The 26,685-nt window shown below is 40.2% G+C and overlaps 1 protein-coding gene across 1 annotated transcript in view; it reads left to right on the top strand.

Annotated features, from left to right (window-relative positions):
• LOC145397127 (uncharacterized) overlaps window positions 1-26,685 on the top strand; it is a 57,694-nt gene that overhangs the window by 29,428 nt on the left and 1,581 nt on the right. Inside the window, exons 6-12 of the mRNA XM_080270326.1 lie at window positions 7,025-7,115; window positions 11,943-12,240; window positions 15,702-15,925; window positions 19,649-19,829; window positions 24,643-24,744; window positions 25,174-25,291; window positions 26,655-26,685. The exon at window positions 26,655-26,685 is cut by the window's right edge and continues 99 nt beyond it. Of these exons, the coding sequence (XP_080126452.1) occupies window positions 7,025-7,115; window positions 11,943-12,240; window positions 15,702-15,925; window positions 19,649-19,829; window positions 24,643-24,744; window positions 25,174-25,291; window positions 26,655-26,685 (1,045 nt within the window). The remainder of the gene's footprint in view (window positions 1-7,024; window positions 7,116-11,942; window positions 12,241-15,701; window positions 15,926-19,648; window positions 19,830-24,642; window positions 24,745-25,173; window positions 25,292-26,654) is intronic.

The raw sequence follows: 26,685 nt of genomic DNA, 5'->3' as shown, positions 1-26,685 counted from the left end.
ACCATTCACCATCTTTTCGAAGATCATACATATACAGGAAGATAGAAAAATGGGCCGATGATTCAAGATCTATAGATGATCCTTTCCTGGTGTAGGGATGGGGATAACAATCGCAACAAGCTGGAAAATAGCCATGGCACGAGATTCTTGTGTACAATGACAGCAGAGAAGAACACATCATATGTGTAACATAAAAAGGCAAAAGGCATATCATCACAGTCAGTAGAGGAATCATAGCACCGTGACAAAGCCGCCTGAAGTTCAGAAACAGAGAACTCTCCCCTAAAAGACACGAAATTGAGACATCAAGATTTGAAGTGTCAATAGCGGCATGCTAAAGGCAATTCTGTGTCCTTCTTTCACACATAAGCAATCTGATCTACAGACAACTAAGCAAAAATAAAGGGATCAGCTGCAGTCCCTATTACATCGGCTAAAACAAGATGAGAGGGAATGTGAAACTTTCCCTACCTTGTTCCACGCCTGACTGAAAGAAGGCCTTGATATAATGGAGGAAACGTAATCCTTGCATATTGAACGTATTGTCTTCCCCAACTCCCTCCACACACAAGCTGACGCCACGCCACCAGGTACTGAGATCTCCATGATCGTGACAAAGCTGAGATCAGGTAATACGTTTGGCATTCATTGCAGAACTGCACTCAGGGGTTCACCTTGAAAATTAACGTTTAGGAAACTGACCTTTTCTCTCTGGAATAGATAAACGAGCTGCTGAGTGCAGCACATCAGTTAAATAAACCACTGTTTCATCAGTAGTGCTAATTTTATCTATAGACCAGTCAGTGGAATGTTACTCTTTGAAAAGTGGCTAGTTCGCCTTATCTGGGCACCTGCGTGGAAACCAAGGTTGCGTCTCACCTTCAGTAGCAGTTAAGAGGATGGAGTGGTGGTCACTGCCATAAAAATCAGGCATAACACTCCAAACTAAATTTAAAACGGCTTCAGCGAATCTCAGAGGCAAGTCATTGGCAGTAATAGTCCCTGTCTGGCAACGGAAGTACTTCATCTCATGAGAAATCACAACATCCAACTCATGTAGGATGAGTATGACGAGGGCAGTTATAAAAATCATCTTTATTGTCAAACGTTTCGACATCTTCATGCCATCTTCAGTGACCTAAGCGTAAAGCAATACAAATGATATACAAAAGTGAAAAGTTAATAATAACCCGAATATTCATCTAAAAAATAATTACGTACCGTACTCAGCCTACCATATTCTTTACAGCACTTAAGAAAGTGAAGATCAAGCTGCACTGCTCCACTCTTAGGTCACTGAAGATGGCATGAAGAGGATGTCGAACGTTTGACAATAAGGATGATTTTTTTATCGGCCCTCGTCATACTCTAGTGAATCCAGGGGAGGGGGAACAGGCAAAGGGATCACATAAGGATACATAATGGAGACTTAAAGTGGAAGGTTTTCAGGCTCAGTGCATTCTGAAAAACCAAGGCTACACTTGCCAGGTAGACAAGACAACACATCGACATGGACATCTGCCACCACCGCATAACACATGCCCTCCTGAGCTAAAGTGGGTGTTATGTTTTGAGGTGAGAGAGAGAGAGAGAGAGAGAGAGAGAGAACAAAAATTTTGTTTGTACTCTTTAAAGCAAAATTTTAACTGTTCGCCATTCAGTAAACCTATCTATGCTTATATATCCATATCTATTTATCTATCAATCTATCTATCAATCAATCATTCTTTCTCTCACTCTCTCTCTCTCTCTCTCTCTCTCTCTGCATATATATATATATATATATATATATATATATATACACAGACACACACAAAGAACAGTGGGTCAGTGGTCAAGTTCACAGAATTAGGTCGATCGTTGGCCTGGCAAATCGGTTTGAAAGGTTTCTATTCAATTTTAATTAAACTTGATCCATTTTTGAGAATGGTGAATTAAAGGTCAAGGTGAAACAGCAAGGTGAGATTTTGACCTGTGTGTGTGAATGTTAATATAATACATCGACAAGTACTTACAATACTTGACTTTAAACAACTTTTTAAAACATGTCATATATTAAGGTCAGGAGGCAAGATCAGTTTAAACAATTATATCAAATATACACCAAACAGTGAGAGAGGGTTCAATATATATATATATATATATATATATATATATATATATATATATATATATATATATATATATATATATATATATATATATATATATATATATATATATATATATATATATATATATATATATATAATGATTTTGAGAACAATCAAAGGTCAGGGTTACAAGGAAAGGCCAAAAGCCAAAATGGCACAGTAAGGTCAACTCAGACAACTCTGATCTGACTTGAGTCAACATGGAGGGAGGATTATGGGTCTGTAAGAACGAATCTATTCTCCTTTGGGAAGTATAATCGAAGGTTAAAGCCACAGGGCAAAGTCAGAGGTCGACACGTGTGTCTGAATGTGAACGAAATGCTCGTAACTAAAACAGTTTTGATCTGGATACAAAAACCCACACTGGCAGACGAAAAAAGATGTATTCCAAACAGTTTCGGCGACAGCTGTCGCCCTCTTCAGTGGATCTACAGACCAAGAGTGGTACATACAAATGCTGAGAAGCTGCTTATATGCAGGGTGAGGACACGTTTTCCCAACCACACCTGATGTGACCTCACCTGATTCTCCCTCTACTCTGTCCACGACCGGAGTGAGGGATTACAAGGGACGGCAAGGACCTTGCCACTAATCCTCTCATCACTGGATCTAATTTATACATTCCTTCACTATGGTTAAAATTATTATATCTCTCTATACATACATCTTCCACAATCCTACGTTTCTTATAGTTACTACATTTGTACAATATTTGGCTAGAATTCCAGTCGATTCTATGGTCGCTTTCCGAAGAGTAAACATACACTGCGTTATTTATGTTGCCTATCTTACCAGCATACTTGTGTTCCTTAATGCGAGTGTCCAAATCCCTTCCCATTTCACCAACATAAACCAAATCACAGTCTCTACATGGAATTTTGTATACTCCTGCAGTTTTGTTACTAATTGGTTTATTCTTTACCAGCATTGATCTTAAGGTGGAAGTATATCTAAATGCAATGTTTACATCCAAATCATGACTCACAGACTTCACCAAGCTAAGATTTGACACATACGGAACTGTGATGTATGGCTTATTTTGCCGACTTTGTGATGTTGGTCCAACTGGGATATTTTAGATCTAAAAATATTTTCCATATCTTGGCGTTTTTCGTATCCAGATGTTGGGGACTACTAATTCTGAGTGCTCTAAGGAACATAGAAGAAATAACTGACATTTTAGTGGAACTGTGGTGATATGAATAATAATGTATATACAAATTGCACTGGGTTGGTTTCCTGTATACAGATTTGGATCAGCCTTGGTGGATGAGTTAAAGATCACTCAAATGGTTGAGCTATTGCCTGTTTTGAAAGTAAGTCAAAGGTCAGGGTCACATGGCAAGATCAACTTTAACAGCTTTAATCCGAAGTAATTTAACTCAGTGGAGGACTTCAAAATAAAAGGAAGATAAAGAAATTCGATTTTGTGAACAATCAAAAGTCAGGGTCACAGGGAGAGATCAAACGTCAACGACAACAGGCAAAGTCAACGCAAACAGTTTAAATCCGATTTTCACCAGAGTTGGTGAAACATTTAAGGGTTAGGGAGGAATTAAGCGTTGTGATTTTGAGAACAAGCTTTCGAAGCTCACAGTCTCAGGGCAGATTCAAATATTTGGCCCTTAGACGAGCTGGTGGGGTACAGGTATAGCTCCTCCTTGTGAAATATATCATCATCCGGACTACCTTTCCCGCCCTAGGGCAGGGTGAGGAGCAGCAACGTCCAGACAGCCCAAGTTTGCCCAGTCCAATGGCCCACGCTTCCATTCATTCATCATTCAAGCTCACAGAATCCAGACCCTATCTGATACGCGAAAAACATTCACCACATTCTGCAGCTTCACATAAACGTATTTGATAGAGTCAGTCCAGTCGCTGTCACGTTAAAAAGGGGTGCCAAATCCCTGATCATGTACTTCTCACAACATTCATCCATGCAGCTCGGTCTCTTGCCAGTCCCCTCGCCTCACAGACTTCCATACTTCTCTTCCTCAATCACTCATCCACCATACCCCTCCACCTTCAACCTGGCATACCTCACCTCTTCCCTCCTTCAAATTCACTAAGGTATACCTCTTTTCACCATTCTATCGTTATCCATTTTCTCCACATGACCATGCCATCTCAGTACACTCTCTTCGATTTTGGTATCCACAGACTTCCTCACTCCACATCTTTCATGAATCGCATTATTTCGTTTCCTATCCACTCTCTGTACTCCACATACATTCCTCAGTAGTCCCATCTCCACTGCCCTCATTCTTTACTTTTCGTTTTCATGCCACACCACAGTCTCATATCCATATGTTTTCGGCCCTAAAACTCCTTCAATTAAGCCTCGTGCACGTGCAAAACTCAAGCCTTTTTTTCTTCTCAAGGCCTTTATAGCACCAGCAACTTTCCTTCCTTGTGTCACTCTACTTCCCACTTCTTTCGCACATTTTCCTCTCATTTCTATCACCGTAACCAGGTGTTTAAACTCTCTCACCAATTCCAGTTCCTCTCCAATTTCTGTAATATCACTTTGGGAGTCACCTTCTCTCTCAACAACTATCACTTTACTCTTTTTTACATTTACTCTCAGAGCACGGCGCTCACAGATATCAGCAAAAATCTGCACTAGTCTACAAAGTTCCTGTCCGGTATTTGCAAGTAGTACTGCATCATCTACATACAACAAATTTGAGATATTTCCTCCATCACCATTCATTACGAACGTCATCCCCCTCTTTATTACTCTTGGTTTTACTTTTCTCATCACCATATATATATATATATATATATATATATATATATATATATACTGAACAGCCATGGGGACATCACACAACCTAATCGCACGCCCACACTGATCGTGAACCATTCACTTAGATATTCATTCACACTTACACATGCTTCACTACCATCATAAAAACTCTTAACGGCACCTAGCAGCTTACCATCTACACCGTACATCCACAAAACCTTCCACAATCCTCCTCTGCCTACTTTGTCATATGCTTTTTCTAGATCCATAAATGCCATAAACACCTCATAATCCTTCTCACAAGCCGTCTCCATTATCTGTCTTACTGCAAATATTTGATCCACACATCCTCTTCCACTCATAAAGCCCACCCTGTTCATCACTCACTAGGACTTCTGATATCGCTCTTACTTTCTCTATAATATTTCTTCCATATACCTTCCCCACCATACTCAATAGACTTATGCCACGATAATTCTTGCGGTCACTTCGCTCACCTTTATTATTGTACAGGGGTACAATCACAGTCGTTTTCCACTCTGCCGGCACAGTTTCACTGTTCATGCCTTCTTTCATATCTCCAACAATCACTTTATTCCGCTCTCTCCATTACACTTAATCATCTCTGCATACACCTCATCAACCTCAGCTGTTTTCCCATTTTTCAGCCGCTTCACAGACCTCTTCAGCTGTGCGAGTGTCGCGGTTCCATGCACTGCATTCCTTCTCTGCACACTCTCAAAGCCAGTCATGTTTACAGTGGCTCTGCTTTCTCTTTTCCCATTCATCAGGCTTTCAAAATAATCTTTCCATTAGGTCCTTACTTCGTCCCCATGGATTAATAATCATCCACTTTCATCCTTCACACTTTCACATTACTTTCTGCTGTCATTTCTACATTCCCACACGTCTTTCCAGGAAAACTTATTTTCAGAGTAATTGGCATTCATTTTTTTTCCTAGATCATGAATTACCTCCTTCTTTTTCCTCTTCACTCTTCTTTTTACGTGATAATTGTTTTCAGTATATTCAGTTCTGATTTCAATTGAAATCCTTATCCTGTAACCGATTTAGTCACTTCTTCCTCTTTTCCTCCACTGCTTTCTTAACTTCTTTATCCCACTATGCCATACCTTTCTTCTTTGTTGTTACTTTTGCAACAGCACACACTACTTTAGCATTCCGAACTAAGCAATCTATATACATTCCACAGGCAGTCCAGATCCATTTAATTCCGATTCTGTGATTTTAACGCCTACTCTCCCGTATTCATCTGCCATCTGTTTGATCCCCAGCTTCTCGACTTTTAGTCTTTCTCCCTGACTCCTCCTCTCTCTCCTGGTTCACCTCACTCCTCGCAGCTTGATCTTGCATACCACAATGATGAACTGACGGACCTCCACATCGTCCTCTCACGGCCCTCGTATCAGCAACCATTCCCAGCATCGACCTCTGTACGAGCACGTAATCAATCAGGTTCAACAGTATCCCCGTTCCCTTTATACCATGTATATATATGTGCATCTTTGTGTTTGAAATATGAGTTACAAAAGCATAGCCTCCCTTCCTGGCACATATCAATCAATCGCCTTTCATTATCATTTTCTCCTGGTACTCCATTACAACTCATTATGTCATCCTCAGGATAAGTGCCTACTTTTTCATTCATATCGGCCATTACGATCTCTTTATAGGTCCTGGGCATTTCTTCCACTGCTTCATCCAGCGCATCCCAAAACCTGTCTTTCACTCTTGTCATCACACGGTGAATACGCAAGTCACAGCCACTTTCACTTTCTCAAAATTGAACTGGATATATATATATATATATATATATATATATATATATATATATATATATATATATATATATATATATATATATATATATATATATATATATATATATATTGTAGTTGAATCTTAATAATTTGACTAAGCATAGAAGAGTTATCCCTGCAGTGAAGTTTTAATGTCTGTCTTAGTCCTTTTGCCTCGAAAAGTTTATCGAAACGTTCAATAGTACCACTAGGACATACTAGCAAGAGTAACAAAAATTACATCCCGTGAAAAAAAAAAAAAATGATTAAGAAGAGTAATATATTTTTTTCTGTCTTCGCAGGTTCACATTTGCACAAGCTCCGGATAGAGCTACTGGTAGAAAACTGCCAAATGGAACATGGACAGGAATGGTCCGAATGATAAGACAAGATGTAAGTACGCAACTATGTAGTACTTGTCTATTTCATATAGTCGTGCACTGCGCACACACCACAAAGCCAGTCAGGAGACAGGACGTGTGTGCTGGGCATTCCCCAGGTCCTGTCCTCCCCACTTACTGTTTTTTAATCAGCCCATACACCACTGACCGGGCTAATGTATGGCCCGGCCTGCACTATATGTGCAGGGAAACTTTAAACGAAACGAAACGAATCGTGCACTGCTCAGCTGGAAGAGTTGTAACAATATATTCACGGTATGTACTATTCAGATCTAGAGTAAATTTCAGAAATCTTTATTGCCACGTCAGAACCGTAAATATCTGGGCCAGCCTAATTAGTCCAATCTTGCCCTGTGACCTTGATCACTGACACAGTGTTCTTAAAATAGAATCATCTGGTCATTTCTTATCCCCCGACTCTTCCACCATTTTTTTTTTAAGGTCCGTTAAGCTGACCTTGCCACTTGACGTTCATGTTTGATCTTTACCTGTAGCCTTGGCCTTCGCCTTATTATTCGTATACTAGAATGCCTTAAACCCTGCTTAACCATGAACGCCTACAGAAGATTTGTCTGACTCTGATAAAAAGCTCAGCAAAAATGTGCAGCTCCACATCACAGTAGGACATAGTATGAAACGAAAAGACTCCCACCAGACGCAAATACTTCCATTCTTCGGCGCAGCAAGAACACCACTGACAACCACAGGCACTCCTACTGAAATCTCAGGGAGTAAAAAATCATAGAAAGTTTGTGGATAAGAAAGAATGAAGTATACTTGTTTTAACAGTTTGTCGAACTGTAAGGTCACAATGCAAACTGAAATCTTGGGCTCTTAGATCAGTCATAGGGCACTGTTGTCTTACGTTCTAAATTCTCCTTTTTGAATTAAAATAATTTTGGTGAAAATTTTGTTATACGGTTTTCGTCCGTGTGTGTGTGTGTGTGTGTGTGTGTGTGTGTGTGTGAGAGAGAGAGAGAGAGAGAGAGAGAGAGAGAGAGAGAGAGAGAGAGAGAGAGAGATCCACAGTTTTGAGACGATCTGAACCAAATTAAGTGCAAAGATTAAAAGGTAGATACTGATTAACTCATTTACTAAGATTAATAAGTCAAAGATCAAGGCCACAGGCCAAAGCCAAGTCAAAGCAATTTAGATCCGATTTCGACCAGACTTGGTGACAAGTTGTCGGCCTGACTGGACGAAATGATTTTTTTCGTGGTTGAATGCCAAAGGTCGTAGTAAAAAACAAATAATCGGCCTTTTGACTTACCGATTCTAGGAAGTGGGTTATTCACACTCTGGGCTACTTCTTCTTATTACATATGTACCTTCGTTGACAGTCCCACTCTTTATCAGATACTGTGATAGCAATGTCAGAAGTTCTATGACGCAGTACATATCCCAGGGGAGTATACGAATGGATGTTGGAAATCATTTACTTACAACACAAAATACTCAGCTTTTCTTGCCCAGAAATGCATCAGTCTTAACGGGTAATCCTAATAGCTGCCAGGTAATGCCGAGTATTAATTAAGAAGGTGAAATATGACAATAAATAAGCGGGAAGATGCAGTGAATGATTATCACCACAATCAGTCCAACAAAACAGACATGTATCAGACGTGCCTGTAGACCAGATAATAAGTGAACAAGTATGGGAGTCTTGTTCAACTTCCCACACGTAGATATGAAAGATATGGTACTTATATTTTCGGTAATAGTTATAGACCAGGTTCATCTGAAACGTAAACCAGGTAGACTGCAGGCTGACATAACCCCACTCGGGCAGTCCACTAGCATCTTCTGGCAGAATATGGAAGAAGTAAAGAAAAGTTTGTATAACCAAGCAGTAGGGATGCCCATTTTTATATATTCCGTTGCACGACGGCATCCCTAAGTACCACGGTAGACACAGTACAATGAGAAATTCGTAAGTGAACCAGAAAATCATGGAATTTGCTGGCATTAATACTGATCAGAAAACAAGTAGACTTACTTCCATGGAGAGATTCAAAGAGACAGGCTTATTTTTCTGGTTAGATTTAGGGTGCAGCCACACTTTGTCCAAACATGTGGTCGACAAGAGGAAGCAAGGCTCGTGGTTCCGCCTAATGTTCAGACTCGGATATTGCATTGACTCTAACTCTGTGCTTAGTTTTGTTGATCACATGTTTCGAGCAAGTGTGGCCGCACATTAAGATACCGACTTGCTATCCTCGTTCGTAATATATAATATGTTGTGCCTGTGTGTGTGTGTGTGTGTGTGTGTGTGTGTGTGTGTGTGTGTGTGTGTGTGTGTGTGTGTGTGTGTGTGTGTGAATAAACTTTCTGGGTCTTTGTAGTACTACAATTGAAACAAATTACACCGGGCGAGAGGAAAGGTATGTAGGTTAGTGGATGGGTGGGTGGATGGGGGGAAAAAGTCCATTGCCAATATGTTCATGGTGTAAATAGGTCCATGATTGAAGCAGGTCCATATGGGAAAAATTGCTAGGGGGAATTAATACAAGTGGAAACAAAAGTCCAAAAAGTAAAAATATATTATTGGAGGATATGAGTCAATGTGAGAAAACAGGCCCCATTTTGAGATAATGCATTTTCCCATGATATTTTTTAAACATAAGCTAAACAGAGGAAAAGATAACAACACCAGAGTACAGTTGTCATCATTTCATTAAAAAGAAAAAAAAATCTCTAACAGCTGCTCTTGAACACAGTGCGTTCAGGGGATAAATTAATTCTGGTAGGAAGAAGTTCTGGAATATAGTAGTGTGACGGTCCAGTCATAAACACCACTAAATGCCCGTGTAGTATAAGGAAAGGCTTGGAGAGGTAGCACAATGGCTACAACTTCGTCTGAGCATTTGCTTTAAGATTATAAGTATTATAGGGCAGATAAGACCATGGAGAAAAATAAGTCTACCTGAAATAAGCGAAAATAGGTCCTTGGTGAATATAATTTCGGGTTGAAAAATAGCTCCAAGGAAAAATGAAAATATGTCCATTGTGAATGACAAGTCCATGGTGGACAATATATTCATTGTGGAAAATGTCTAGATGTAAATAAGTCCGTGGAGGAAGCAGATCCATGGCAAAAATAGATCTACTTGGAAAAATAGGCATATTGGCAAAAATATAGGTCTATGGCAGAAATAGATGCATGGTAGAGAATAAGTTCCTGGCAGATACTAGACCCAGAAGGTTTGTGGTGGAAACGGGTTCATGTGGGAAAATATGTTCACTGGGGAAATGGATCCATAGGGGAAAATGGACCCATTGGAGTAAAGAGATCCATGGGAAAAACTAGGTGCATGCGGATAATTTGGTGAATGTGGGAAGAGGTCGTACTGGGGTAATAGGTAGGAGGAAGGCTGACCTCTAGTGTGTGTAGCTGGAGACAAACTTAGGCCATGTGTTAGTATTCCCAACAACAGAAGGCCGGCCATATGACTGGTTCAGTCTTGCGTGTCCCTCATACGAGCCGTAGCAAGCAACACAGTACATGTTAAGCTATAGAGCAAAGGTTCCCAGAGGGGAAGAAAGGGAGAATTCACTCCATGGCGTGAAATTTGTACATTTCAAAGGTTGGAAGAAATGAGTAAACAAGGCCAAAATAGCAAAAGAGTTGTCTTTTTGATAAGCTGTGAAAAGTTTGAGAAACCCTGCTTTCTAGTAAGTCTAGAGAAAGATAATTACCCCTGCCAAGGAGGTTATGTTTTCACTCATGTCCGTTTGTTTGTTTGTTGATTGGTTGGTTTGTGAGCAAGATTACACAAAAACTACCGGACGGATTTCCACGAAACTTGGAAGAAGAATGGGCCTTGGCCCAGAATACACTCCCTCAAGCTTTGGTACGGATCCGGCAAAAGATGCGGATCTAGGATTTTTTTCGTTTTCACATTCTTTAACATTGCGAGATTGGACGTTGGCGGAGATTTGCGCTTTACTGAGTGCCATTCTAGTTCATTGTTATATTCACTTTCGCCAGAGAGAGACATATAACGTTGTGCCATATTTCTAGCTGCCAACTGGACGACTGTTTCTCTTTTACAAATACTTCCACACGAGACCAGTTTAATAGAAAAATTTCTTTTCCATGTCCCCAATACAGTCGACATATTATCCAGATCCAGCTGAGTGACTTAATCTTCTCACAGTTATAACCTGATGATGCATCAGTTAGCACGTTCAGCTAGCAGCCAAAAAGAAAAAAAAATACATTATTTTGTCAATTTTTTTTATCTGGTCATAGGCATGGACAAAATTTGTTTACATCCAACCTTTTTACTCAGAAGTCTGTTCCAAACCACTCAGATGTGGTTTAGAACATAAAAGAAGAGTAGACATGGCAAAAACTCTCTCTCACAATGTTTCTCATGCAGTAGATACTCAGTAACTGAAAGTTGATAGCCTACATATTTTCTTTTTACTACAGGAGGATATTGTGTAAATGGTCCACCATCCATGTGTCTAATTCAAGGCTAGGCAAATCAGTATATATATTATCGATTTATACAGACTGAATTTCCTTGGCATTTTCTTCAACCGGAGGCCGATTTATTTGCTTTTCGAGATACTGCTGGACGGGAATTTAAGCCTCTATTCATATTTATTCGCTACAGGAGGTTAACATTCCCATGGGACGATTCTTCCTGTAACCCATCCGTACTGAGGCAGTCCAGTACATATTTTTTTATTTATTTCAATGGATTGTTTTTTTTTTCCCCTCATTGTATTCTGCAGGACACTGACATATTTGCTCTCTGAAACACTTCTGGATCGTAATAAACCTATTTTCATCTCATATCTCTCACTACAGGAAGCCGATATCTCTACAGGACCCTTCTCCATGTCCCCTGTCCGAGCAGAGGCAATCCAGTACACATTCTCCTTTATGTCGATGGACTGGAGGGTCATGTGTGGTCGTGGACTCCCAGAGCTGGATCCCTGGGGTTTCCTGCTGCCTCTTGACTCTGTGGTGTGGACAGCCATACTCTTATCCCCAGTGGTGATACTGGGGGTACTGTTTGTCTTGTCATGCCTACCACATGCCAGTCATAGGAGAGGCCGCTGGGTGGATGATGCCTTCATGTTTTTGCGAATCATCCTGCAGCAAGGTTACAGAGACATAAGTTTTGAATTAGGTTCCATAATAATGCACTTTGACATGTACAACTTTTCTCAGATGAACCAAATCTGTTGATATTACACTATAAGATAATGTAAAGCGTCTTAGTGAGAAAAGTGAGTTCTGAGGTTTGACTAACAGCATTACTCTCAAACAAATCTTCTGGTATAACCTGAATGAAATACCTAAGCCCAGTACTTCCGATGAATGAGTCAGCACCTTAATACAAATATATCTTGCTTTATATTTTTGTAATTAATGCGTTGAACCAAGTACTAACTACCCAGCAGCAAGGCCAGTACAAAGTAGGATGTGAATTATTTACTGTATCTTCTAATTCCATTATCTGGTGACGTATACAGTATTTCGACATTACTCTTGCTGGTTTCCGACTGGTTTATTTATCTTACTGTAGAGAAGAACCACGCTTTAGAAGTGGTTAGCGGTGGTTCTCTCTCAATTTCCCTAATTACAAAAATATCCCCAAAACAAAATCAAATTGTTCGAAGGAGGCAAGAATAATATCAATGACTGTTTTCCCGTTGGCTAAGGAAGGTCCCTAACGCCTTTTCCTAAGCGATGTATTTTGCTTATTACACCTTGCCGGCCGCTTCTATGTAACTTAAATCATTCTAATATCACCATACGTTGCATAAGTAACGTGCAAAACTTTCTCAGCCAGCCAAATCCGAAAATAAATAGGTAAGGAGAAGGTGCAAGGGAGCTTCCTTTAATGTCAAGAATATGAGCGCTTGATCACACCAACAGACTAAATCAGCGCCTGTTAAGAGTTTCGGCCACCGGCTACAAGGCACCCTGCTGTCTCCCCTCCCCATTCCCAACGCTGGATCAGTCGCTCCGTTCTCCCTTGAATTTATTTCCATTATTTTCGTTTTTCTTTTCATAATAAGGTGATGAGTTTCGAGTAACTTGTATATTAATCTCCCAGAGGCAGTGGAATATGATAGTCAGTCTTTATAAAATCTTCATTAAGATTCTTACAACTAACAACTCATTAAATGGAATACCACATCTGCGCGATTTTTTTTTTTTTTTATACTCTTACTGGAAAAACATGTATATTGCAGGCAAGTTCTTGACAGTTTTGAAAACAAGTAATGTTAATTGTAGCTGAATTTAAAGCAGCTGTTACTGTATCATTAACCTTGCCAGTTAAATCCCGCTTCACAATGGCTGAGTCAGCAGTTGTGGCATGACACTTTTTGTTTAAGCATATGACCATATGTTATACACGACTGGCAGGGATATCCTTGGAGATTATTTAACTTGTATGACACAGAAGTGTTTCAGGGATCATATGTTAGTACTACAAGTAATATGTTTCATAAAAAACATATTTAAACTTCCCAACCTTCCCCGGTGGGAAAACAGAACAAAATAATGTAGATCATATGTTCTGCTTTCACACCGGGCTTTTATTTCCCATTCCTTATATCTCAGAGGATTGGTGGGAAAACTGGGCATCATCTTCCCTTGTTCATGTCGGGCAAAAGAGCTCTAGGTAAAGCAGTGGGGCATATTTAGTGAAGAAATCCAGTTAAATTAAAAGCAAAAAGCGTACTGGGCATTCAGTTTGTCAGCTCCTGCTGCCCGCGCCACTGGAAGGCAACATGGTGCCTGTGGGTCACGTGACCTGGGCTGAGTGGAATACAGTTGCAACTCTCTCAGTAGAAGGCGCTGGACTGAAGAGGCTAAACCTTTCAGTTTAATGATGTATTAATTTGACTGTTCTTGCTGGCACTGGAAGATTCTTGTGGAGTGATGGGAAATCTTGTATTTGAAGATGTTATTGACAGATATGTCAAATCTCCTCATTTCAGAAACTGAATCCAGTGATGAAAGAATCGTCTAAAATGAGAATAGAACGGAAATTATGTCATGGGATTTACTAGCCTGATCCTGTTTAGTGTGGTGACATATGTATTTCATTCCTGCTGTTGAGCAGTAATTCACCTTGTTGCATGCTCATAGCGTGTATCGAGACGGATTGCTTCACCAGTAATTTTGACAATGTGTGTGTGTGTGTGTGTGTGTGTGTGTGTGTGATTTTTTTCAATTGATATTAATGGTACAAGTTTATTCGGCACTAGACTTTGAGAAGCTAGGAGGAGCCCGCTGGTAGCGACGAGGTTGAAGAAAACTGTTTTTAACCCACCCATTTCAGAAAATCAATCCTGAGCTAAATACATTGTTGTGATTTACTTGGAACATAGTATAAATAACGTATTAGGACTGAAGAAGTTAAGTGACTTGTGAAAAATTTTAAAATAAATATTCATCCAGTATCAAAAATCCAATCGTCTGTCTAGTTTTTCTTTCAATGAGCTGGCAAAATCCAGCTCGTAGAATGGCAGCTATCTACAAATATAACATTAATCCCTTGTGTCTTGAGTGTAGGTTGCTACTGACTTTCTTTGAATGGTTTTTCAAAGTCCTGGTAGAAAGAAGCTGGAGAGGCGACATGGCTATTGATGCCAAACAAGCATTCTATTATCGAATTAAGCAAACTAAACACATTTTTTTTTTAATGTGTCCGACTCTGGGCATAGGCTTTTACAGCCTGCTATCAAGGCCCAACAGTCCTCCAACATACCATACACCTCTACATGTCACCACTTCGGCGCTAACACCCACCGTCCATATTGAATACATGCTAGGGCTGTCTCATACAGGACTGGTGTAGTGGTAATAGAGGGGGAATTTTTACGAGATGTCGGCGGGTCTTCTGGTAGATCAGTAAAGCCTGATTTAATGAAATTCAAATCCTTAAACTGTTCACTGCCCCAGCCGGGATTTGAACCTGGGTCCGTTAGGACTGCAGGCCGTCTCTCTACCGATTGAGCCACCTCATTTACAATGCATATGTCAAGAATTTTCCAGTAATCGTTTTAGTCGGATGGTTAATATTTTTAAAATGATTTTACGAAAATAAGACCCTCATCCAATTAGTAATGACTCTTTAGTTTTCCTTACAATTTGTGACATACCAAGAGGCTTCATGCCTTCCAAGTAACCATTTTTTTCTATGTTAACCATATAATTAACATAAAACCCATTGGTGATGTAGTGGGTAAGCCATCTGAAGAGGTAGCCTACGGCTCTTGAGGGTTAGCCCAAAGGGTTACTGATGTATACAGCAAAGCCATTCAGGAGTATATCACTTGTCTCCCTTAACTTTAAATGCCTAGGCTAAGTATTTTGTCCCAGGGCCTCTATGCTTCTGGTTTCAAGAACATTTCATAATTAGAGGATGACTGAACTTTAACTGATAGTAGGATATACATTCAATATATATTACTATAATGAATTTACACCTGGTGGGGTTGAAAGTTGTATAACTTTTATTTCCTTTCGTTTATTAAACCTAGCAATACTGAGTTGCTCTGTAAGTAGATACCATGTCTCTTACTGATTCTTTGTCACTCCAAGAGGCGATATCAGACAGCAGTCGGTGGTGGCTGTGGGAGCGGGTATTGATGGGGTTGTGGATATTGGCTACACTGGTGCTGACGAGGAGCTACTCCGGCAACCTCATATCCATGCTATCAATGCGACAATACCCACGCCCCTTTAACACACTGAGGGACGTAATCGATCACCCGAGTGTTATTATGGTCTGGCAAAAGCTCTCTGCCAATGAACAATATCTGAAAGTGAGTAGATTCTCCTTTTCTATTGACAGATTGCCTCAGAAAAGTGTAAAAACCTCAGATATAGTCTTTGCACTAATAGTAAGAAATGCTTTATTAACATGGGTCCAATTCTCACCCACCACGGAGCTGTAATTATTGAAGACCTTATGGGGGATTTGTGAGAGAACCCATTTTAGACCAAAATATATTAAGCAATTTTAAAGCCATTACATCAAAGCACTAGGTGGATGAAGAGAGACTCCTGTAATTTACACAGGAAAAATCATCTGAGAAATTACCAATATGCCGGGAATCGAACCCGGGACTCTCAGGTGAGAGCCAGGCAGCATACCACTACACCACGACCAGGTAAAAAGTTAATTAACGTTGTCACAATCTTGTAACCAACGTCTCTCCGCCCCAACTGTGGGCCTGAAGAGGTTTCTCTCTTCACTCTGACTTGCCGTAAGTGCTTGGGATAGATTAAAAGCATCTACTTGTCCGAGTGCCAGGGGATTAACTCACCCTCTTCAGGCCTACAGTGGGGGCGGAGGGACGTTGGTTACAAGATTGTGACAACCTGAGTTAACTTTTACGATGTTGTGGTGTAGTGGTATGCTGCCTGGCTCTCACCTGAGAGTCCCGGGTTCGATTCCTGGCATATTGGTAATTTCTCAGATCACTAGGTGGACGTTGATATTGCACTTGTTACTCAGAATTTCTCCAAAAATAACCTTTTGATGTTTGATATATATATATATATATATATATATATATATATATATATATATATATATATATATATATATATATATATATATATATATATATATATATATTATGGTAAGTGGGGGCGCTCACTATCCACTCACTCGATGTAGTGCTGGTCTCGGGTGTCTGCCCTTTCCTCTCCATCCTTCTTTCCTTCCATTCTCTGCTGTCGTCCTTTCCTTCATTCTTTTCTTGTCCTTCTGCCTACGGGTGACTTTACATTCCCTCTCCTGTCTTTCTTTCCTTCATTCTTTCCACTTCCTTCAGCCTGTGGGTTAGTCTACACTGAGTGACAAACAAAATGGTTTCCTGTGCACCAGGAAACCATATACTACGCTGGGCGGTAACATATAACCAAATTTTGGCGCCTGGTGGTTTAGTGGGTAATTATTGCGCTCCAATCGGATTGAGCCGGTGAAGGTGTATATCCAAGGGATGGTTTGGGTTGATTGCTCATGTATTGCCACTCAGGGATAAGTGAGGCTGGTCACTCTCATCTTAAATGTCGGGACCAACTGCCTAGCCCCGGGCTCCTACGCTCCTCAGGGGGCAAGGTAGGATTGGATGATGGATGGATGAATGGATATATATATATATATATATATATATATATATATATATATATATATATATATATATATATATATATATATATATATATATATATACACACAAGTTTTATAATAGATGAACCAATTACATCCACAATAACTCATTATATTATTTAACTGTTACTTGTATAATTAATCATTTACTATATGCAGTACGAACACATTTATACGGTTCAGTGGGAGGAGGGGGAAAAGGTGGCCTGTGTTATGAAGACCTTTATATGAAACAAATATCTGAGTGTGGATACGGTAAGATGGCTGCACGATTGTGTGCTGACTCATGATACCCACATTATTTAAATAGGTAAGGTCCAGAAACTAAAGAAAAGTGGGAGGCCTATTAACACTGCTTCGAATGAAAGTGGCCATTCACTTAATCACTCACTATTCAAGTCTCGGGATTGTGATTACACATCATAGACCTTAACATCTGCATATTTTTTATACATTCTTTTTGCCTTTAACACTGTGTAGAAAAAGAATGTGTGGCATAGGCCAAAATAGTTTCATCCTAAATTTCCAGTGAACCCTTTTTGTTTTAGAATAACTTTCATAATCAATTCTTGTTGTCTGTAGACGATTTAGTTCAGCGTAGGAGAGATTTTTGCAAACAGAGGAGCAACATAATGGATTCAATAAGTCCTTTACTGCTGGGGTGCACCCCAAAGGTGAGTGAAATTATTTCACAGCACTAAGAATATATTAACAAGGAAGCTTGCAGGATTACCCATTCAGCTTAAGAATACCTATCAATCTTTCTGCCCGTCTATAGCTAGACGCTTAATTCCTTAAAGGTGTGGCCCCAATCAAATTGCGTCCCCGTCAACGTTATCCCTGCCATTTGGCTTCCCTTCTTCCATCTCACACAGCCATGTCCCATATATCTCTCCATTCCATCCCTCTTCCTCATTCTTAGTCTCTCTCCACTCTCCCCCTCCACCTCTCATACTCCTAGTTAGTCTGTCATTCTCCGTCCTCTCCACAAGGCCGATGATCTGCCTCCAGATTGTTTTACTTATCTGAACATGGACATACAGCTGTTAATTGATAAATGAAATCGCCATAGCTAATCAACTCTACCATAGCGCCAAGTTTCCCCGCAAGGAATCCTGGTGTTAGGAATGGCTGTGGAAAAGCTGATGTTTTCTGTGGACTGGATCTACCGTAATCCCAATGCCAAAACCAGCTAATTACCTCCAAACAGTTCCTGGAAGCTGTTGACAAAAACATAATGTGATATGTATATAGCCTTCCCAGTCAAAAAGTCTGAGATGTGCTGAAGGAAGCCAAGAAAGTAAGAATAAAGTAAAAATTGTGTCATTCCAAATACACTCTCTACTTTATTCCTGCTACCTTGAAAAACATCACATCCATTGCAAACCGAAGGGATTGTGTTCAGCTTTGATTAATCTCTAACATACGGTTTTATTTTATTCAATAAAAAAAAACTAGAAGTAGCAAGAGTAAAATGTAAAGATATGTGTTTTCGGAGTGGAGGAGTTTTATCAATATACAGGCACCTTATATTCTGGAGGAGTTGGCCACGAACACATTGCCTCTATTTCACCCTGTCATACACTATCATGCTGTCCCTCCCTCCAACCCACACCGCCCTCACTCGTACTCTTCTCTACCCCATCGTTCCAGCTCATCATCTGCTTCACTTTGCCCCTTTCCTTCCCTAAAGGCCTTCCATCTTTGTTCCGACCCAGCAACGTTCTTTGGGACAGTATTTTCAAGATGGTCAAAATAGGTTGTTTTCTACATGATATTGGAGTTTGGTCATTTATGTAATCTTTAGTTTGATAGTCTTTACTTTTTTTTTTTATTTAATGTCCATCTTGCAAGTTAGCTTTGGCTTGTTACATTGGCTACCTTTTAGTACTAGCTAGAATATCTGTATTTCAATTTTTCTTGCTCATAATTTTATTTTTCCTCTTTATATTTTCTGCAAACCAACCGTGACATTGCCAGGTCATACAGAAATTATTGTAAAGCCAGTATTCATTCACTCTCGCCCCCTCAGTCTGACTCATATATACTTTCCTAGTCATACTTTCATTCTTTTGTCTCTCCACATGTAGCCTACAGGGGGGTTCTAATATATCGCTCCCCTTTCACTCTGCCGGGTGATTTCTCTTGTATTGCAGGGACGGCTCAGTCAACGTTATCACTGTTTATCCAGCATTATTTATTCATTCCCTACTGCCAGTATCACATCCACACCAACGAACTGAGCCGTACCTATAACACAAGGAGATTCCGCCTGTTGAGTTTCCAGTGAAGTGCTCATTATGTATTTTGCATTTATGTAATGTGTATTTTTTTAAGTATTTACGTACCGGTATTATGTATTTTCTAGAAAGCACAGTCCGGGATCTACCATGAAGTGGCCGAACTGGAGAAGATGAATCGACTAGAGTTTCACACACACGTATACTTTCCCGAAATCCTGAACGACCACGTCATACCGGGCACCCACGTCCTCATCGATGCTACAATATCGGAAAACAATCTCAACGCACAACACTTCTCTCACACGGGTAATATTCGTAACAGGAGGCGTACACCAAAGGATTTAGGAGAGAACAGAAATGGGAGAGTGACGATGGTCCGTTTGTTCTAACTCGGCATATATTTTTTGTCCTTTGGCTCTAACTTGCCATAGATGTTTGTCCTTTTGCTCTACCCTTGCCTTGATTTTCGTCCTTTTGCAGGTTATTCAGTAATTCCATGGTAGGAAGCGACAGTATTACCGCTCCATATCCTATCCATAATACTTCTTCCAGAATAGCGCTATGTTATAGCCTTAATCTGTTGCTAGAAAACATAATTCGAAACGGAGAGATAGAGATTTCAGGCCAGATTAAAGTAAAAATAGTATGGGAGAGCGTACATGAGTGATGCGGAAGACATACGTACACAGAGATGAGTTGGTCTTGTGGAGAGAATGAATACTGAGAGGTTGACTAGGAGGGTGTATGTGAGTGATGCGAAAGAGAGATGTACAACAAGCTGACTTCGTCAGGTGCAGAGAATGGAGAATGAGACACTGATTTGGAGAGTGCATGCGAGTGAGGCGGAGGAGACAAGTACAGCGAGATTTTTTGGCCCGGTGGAAAGAAAGGAGAACGAGATACTGACCAGGTGTGTGTGTGTGTGTGTGTGTGTGTGTGTGTGTGTGTGTGTGTGAGAGAGAGAGAGAGAGAGAGAGAGAGAGAGAGAGAGAGAGAAAGAGAAAGAGAGAGAGAGAGAGAGAGAGAGAGAGAGAGAGAGACAGAGAGACAGAGACAGAGACAGACAGACAGAGACAGACAGACAGAGAAGAACAACGAGATTATTTGATCAGAAAAAGACGATGGGGAGTGAGAGACTGAGTAGCAGGATGTATGTGAGTAATGTGGAGGAGAGTACACCAAGATGATATGGTGAAGTGGAGAGAACGGAGACTGACAGACTGACTAGGAGAGTATATGTGAGTTATGTGGAGAAGATCCTGAGAAGGAGACAAATGATGAGATGGTGGAATACAGGTACCAATGAGGGTCGTGTCATTTGAAGGGAGGGTAATCTGATGGTACAGAAATGGGTGTGGGTGACATGGAGGCAATTTGTCTGTTACCACACTTTCTTGGATTAACGATTAATTAAGAAGAAAATAAAAGCTTGTGTTTGGTATAGGGTCAAATATTGTTAGTTATCATCTTTCCTCGTGCTAAGTGTAAATAGATATTTTTGTTCCTTCGCCATTCACACTCTGTCTAATGCCAGACGCCTTAATCCCGTAAGGGGTGGCCACCGATGAATTGTTTCCATGTCGCCCTGTCCCCCGCCATTTCATTGTCCTGCTTCCAGCTCACACCCCACACTCTTATATATCACTCCACTCCATCCCTCCATCTCATCCTTAGCCTACCCCTCCCTCTCCTCCCCTCCACCTCGCTCACACACACTTCTCGTCAGTCTCTCGCTCTCCATCCTCACCATATGGCCAAACCACATCAGTGTGTTTCTCCTAACGCCTTCTATCACATCCACATCCACACTGCAACGCTCCTTCACTCCCACATTAATTTTTCATTCTGTCTGTCCGTGACTCAACATGCTCCTCTCAAATAACTCATTTCCATTGCTCTCACTCTTGACTTGTGTCTCTCTAACAAGGTCCAAACTTCACTTCGATACGCTAATGCTGGCATCATAATACTGTCACGCAGTAACTTTTTCACCTTCATGTTCAGTTCCCTGTTTCTTATCACTGCTTTCAAGGAACCAGCAACCTTTCTTCTTGTTGTACCGTTTCAAGCACTTCACCCTCTAAACTTCCATCTTTACTCATCGCACTACCCAAGTACTTAAACGCACTCACGTTTACTATTTCTTCCTCATCCAACCTCACTGTACATTCACTGACTTCATTTCTCTCGAAGACGCAAGAAATGAAAAAATAAAAAAAAATACTTACGAATTAGCATTCAAACACCTAAATAATTTGAATGAATTCAAATGGCCAATTTCAAAAACTTAGATGCCTTGTCCAATAGCTATATTAATCCTTTCTGCTACACATTACGTCATTTTGTAGTAACTGGATTCTTCATTTTTGTTAAAAGTTTACTTACATGCGGTTTGATAAATCTGCCTACTAAAACAAAAATCGACATTATATGAGCCATCACTTACGAAGACAAATAGGGGTGCCAGATACTGCTCTTTGACAACGTCTTCATATTATCATAATGCTGTTCAGTAATGCTGATGAATTATGTTTCAGTACATAATTCATATGGACGTATATTTGCTGCTGAACTAAAATTCTGTATATGACTTCAACTCTGTAATTCACGTTTGCGGCGCTTGACAGATATTAGTCTGTGATGCTGACGTGAAGTATTGCCGAAACCTGGGTCAAAACGCTAACTCTTTCAACAAAAATGCTGTTCATATCCTTGATGGTCAAGCATCTTCTAAGACTCCAGTTCCTTACAAGTACTTCATTATCTGATGTGGTGTTCGTGTTGGCTCCCGGTGGTCTATTGGTTAGAACGCCCTAGCCATACTGACGAGATTTCGAACGTGCATTGCTTCGATTCCCAGGAAGTGACTCGCTGTGTTTCGATCATTAAATACCACCATAGGGAGTGGGCTAGTCTGCTGCCTTTAAACTTGCTGGACTGTGATATACTAACCTTAGGTCATTGCTCAAATGGAATATGAGCTTTTTCTGTTATTACACTTTTCATTAGACATGCAGTATATCGTCCTGAAAGAGCACAGAGAGTATACCTCCGCCAACGCCAATAAATTTTTTAGATTTACTGATGTAATTCCTCTTTCCTGCCAGATGAATGCTTTTTACAGCGTCACATGGTCTTTTAATTGTACAGTCTTAGAGCCGTTTTCACAATCTTCCCTAGCCTTTGGGGCCCGAACGTGTTTCGGGCCAGAACCAAAAGCATCTATGGATTTCACAGTCGCTGGGAATGGCTTTCGGGAGCTTACCAACATGGGGGCGTCTGCCTGTGTTGATGCAGTAGGGTTGGAAGTTCTGGGTGGCGAAAGCATGAAAAAGACCCCTAACCCAGCATATGTTGAGAATATTTAAAAACTGGAATGTAATTAATGTGATGAATAACATGGCTGGAAAATCTATTTCACGCAGTTCTTACTAATATATTCAGGAGTGAAGATATTCGTAAGAAGGCAGCAAAAATAACGAATAGGAAACGTCATCGGAATGAAGGGCTAACTAACGGTAACCTCACCACACTCCTACTTGAAATCGGAAGTAAGCTGAATCGTGATGAATGCTAAGTATTGTAAAAAAAAGGCTTAAGTAAAAATAACCATGAAGAAGTAACATGGATAATATCATCTAATGAGTGATGGTGTGGTGTATTAAAGGGTTTAGTATTAGTACATGAACATTTTTTTTCTAAACGGGCTGTTAGCTATATCAACCTTTACATGGGGCATCAAATATTAGAATTTTTATGATAATAAGCATTAGACAACGATTCTCGTATTACTTTCGTGTCCGTCCGTTGTTGAGCCTCCACCAGTCTGCGAAAGACTAGTATTCGAATACATAGTAGAATGTCTTATAAAAGCACAAACATTTTTTTTGTTTTTTCAATACCAGGTGTGTTATTTATTTCAGCAAATATTATATTGGGTATATAATATTGAAATATTAATGAAAATATGTTACATGTAATTATTCTTTTACTTTGTTAATTTCGGGACCGTCTGTTGGGGAGGCTCCAGGCTCCCCAAGAACGTTCCAATAATTTGTTTGGGATGTCCCAAATGCCGTCCCCAACAGAGGCCTCGGAAGACTGGTTGGGGGCGACTGTGAAAACGAAAACAAGCGTTCGGAGCCGAGTAGGCTGTTGGGGACTGTACTGGGGACGACTGTGAAAACGGCAATTAGTCTGGCCTGTTACTCAGTTTACGAGAGCGCATACCGCTCTGAACGCAATTAAATTTATGACTTCCTACATCCAGATCCGAATCCACAACATAACCTAATCAACTCTTCCACGACCCACCCATCCACCAAATTTCATTAAAATCCGTAGCAAATAATTTATAAAAATAATGGACAGAAGCGGAGGAATACATATTCTTCTCCAACTTCCTTTAGTGTTAAAAAAATCTTCACACAAAGGGTTGGATGGAATCAGCAACCTACATCTGAAAATTTTTTCATCACAGTGCATCCAGCCCTCTCAAACATCAGCAACTCCCCATTCATACATTGTTGCATTTCTACATTTGGAAACATGGAACAAATATTATGTTCAAACCAAACAAGGATCAAATAAATCCTTCTTCATGCAGAGCCATAACACATAACACTATTTAGCACCCCATCCACGATAATGGGACGCAAGATTCTTAAGGTTACGACTCATCCTTCGTTTGCTGCCTCACAAGACGGTTTTAGAGCACTGCACTGCAAAATACCTTACCAACCAACCTCATGCAACACACATCTGACAAAACTCAGCGAGACTCTCAAAGCTTATATTTCATACAACAAGAGAATTACCAACGCATGTCACGCCATCCCCCGATGCAAATCATATTAACAAAATTTATAACACAAGCATGGAGAACAATACCTAACGCTGGCTTTTTAAAAGCGGTATCTGGTAGAGAAGTAGATGTTACACTCCGGGCAAGTTATCACAAACACGAAACTTCCTTAACAATTCCAAAAAGCCCCGTTCTTTCATCCACATTTGTCAACCTTTATATGCATGATATTACCAAACATCAACTTCGCGCAAACATTACTTCATTATGCAGATGACATTACTATATTATCCACACATGATATTGTACACACAGCCTATACACTGCAAAAAGACTACCACAGCATGGGGCGAGGGAAACAGACTGACGATCCAGGCAAGTCCACTACTTCGTCAACAACAGCAATCATGAGCACAGGTACATCCCTAATATTACACTTAACAATGTACCCGTGCCACGCACCACGTTCTTTAAGATTCCGAGGGTGCCATATAGTTTAACATCAAGAGGGTGCACTCCCCAGATATAATGCAATCAGGACAATTACACGGGCAGTCTTTGGGGGGGGAAATAATAACTCTCACTACTCTACAATCTACCTGTATCACATCTGTGATGTTTAGTACCTCCCTGGCATGGGCCCTGACCATTATCTAGCATAACATGTTGACCATTCAGAGTAACGCTATGTGCATCATCTCCAGCTGCACCAGTACGTATCGCATTGTTCGCTTACATTTTGAAGCCCAAGTCCTCTCTGTTAGAGGATATATCATGGTATGAAAGGCACACAGTTCCATGTAACAGCCTGTATCAATAAACGACACCCCTACCCTTATATGACAGAGACACATAGCACAACTGGACTTAATCAGCACACAAGCATATCAGACCTCTTCATCAACATCCCACCTTCAGACTCTCCTGCACTAGCAATAAAGAAACACCTACAGATTCATTTAACGTGCAGGGCAGTACAACATCTCGATCAGAACTCTATACTACAAACCCTTCTCCCACCTCCCGACATGCACACATCAAAGGTATCCTTAAATGGAGCTTATCAAATTAATACAGCTAGACTTAGATCAGGGCATCACCCATCCCTCCTCAGTTACCAGTTTGGATTGGGGTTGGGTGGAATCAGATAACACATGCCTCACTTCAAGAAGAGACCCAGACAACCTAAAATACATTATGGAGCACTGCAAACCAGATGCCACTCTAAGACGCAGACACATCAACAGTATTGGGAATCAACTGGCTGATCCCATGGGGCAGTTGCTTACATACGATTAACGGTTTGCGGAGCCATTCTAATCCAGACTGAGCAACGACAACAGCGAAAACAACAATCTCACATAGTATATTAATACTTTAAGTGAAATGGCTTAATATATAACAATATCTTGCCACTTCCAGAAAAGTTTTATCAGTCTAGAAAAAATTTTCATAATGAACGGCATGTAACTTATGTAAAGTCACTCCTTCAGTTCAAAAATCCTCTCCTAAAGGTAATAAAACTGTCTGGAGATTACAAGGATGCAAGAATCACTATGTCATAGTGTCGAAGAGGTTAAGCATTTCTTTATGGTGATTTTTGGTTTTAAGTATATTTTTTGTCTTTCTCTGAGGTTGCATCATGAGAGATCCATCCGAACGCATCGTATATCTCTAAACCATATAATATTCATTAGTTCTCTTACATAGCTCATTGACCTGTTTACACCAGCGACGTCTTTTATTAGTTTTTTTGTCAATCAATATTGATGTTATAATATCAGGGTGTTGCCTTAAGCCCTTCAAGTACATGAGGTATAAAGTTTTATTACTGGCACCGAAAAAAGGAAATCAACACATTTTAGGATAGACCTTTGTTAGTAAAGGTGTTAAGGAAGGCGATATAGGCCCTTCACTCGAAATGTTCATCCAAAGCTAAATATACTCGTTCGGGATCTCAGGAATAAGCTAAAAGGAAAACTTAACATGGATGTAACGATGATAATACCAAACTCAAACAGTTAAGCTTCCTTGGTGTCCTTTGTCTCTACAGGTCGGTGCGATTTCTTTATATCGAAGGAAGGATTCCTTTCCAAGCCTTTAGCAATGGTAACCAAGAAGGGAACTCATCTCTACCATGGAGTTAACAAAAGGTATTTGTCAGAATATCAAATTTTATTGTTGGCATAATCATCATAGAAACGAAAACTCTCTCTCTCTCTCTCTCTCTCTCTCTCTCCCCTGCTGTCTGTGTGAAGATACATTGTCTATATATCTTTGAAGCTACCTGTTTCACATCGTACAACCTACCATACTTTTTTCATTAGGATTTTGTCGGCAATTGAGGCTGGTCTAGTA

Source organism: Coenobita brevimanus, chromosome 40 (genome assembly GCF_032717465.1).
Source record: "Coenobita brevimanus isolate Jiangsu-jjx chromosome 40, ASM3271746v2, whole genome shotgun sequence".
NCBI classification, from domain to species: domain Eukaryota; kingdom Metazoa; phylum Arthropoda; class Malacostraca; order Decapoda; family Coenobitidae; genus Coenobita; species Coenobita brevimanus.
Note: the sequence above shows the minus strand (reverse complement) of the source record. Positions and strands in the feature narration are given on the sequence as shown.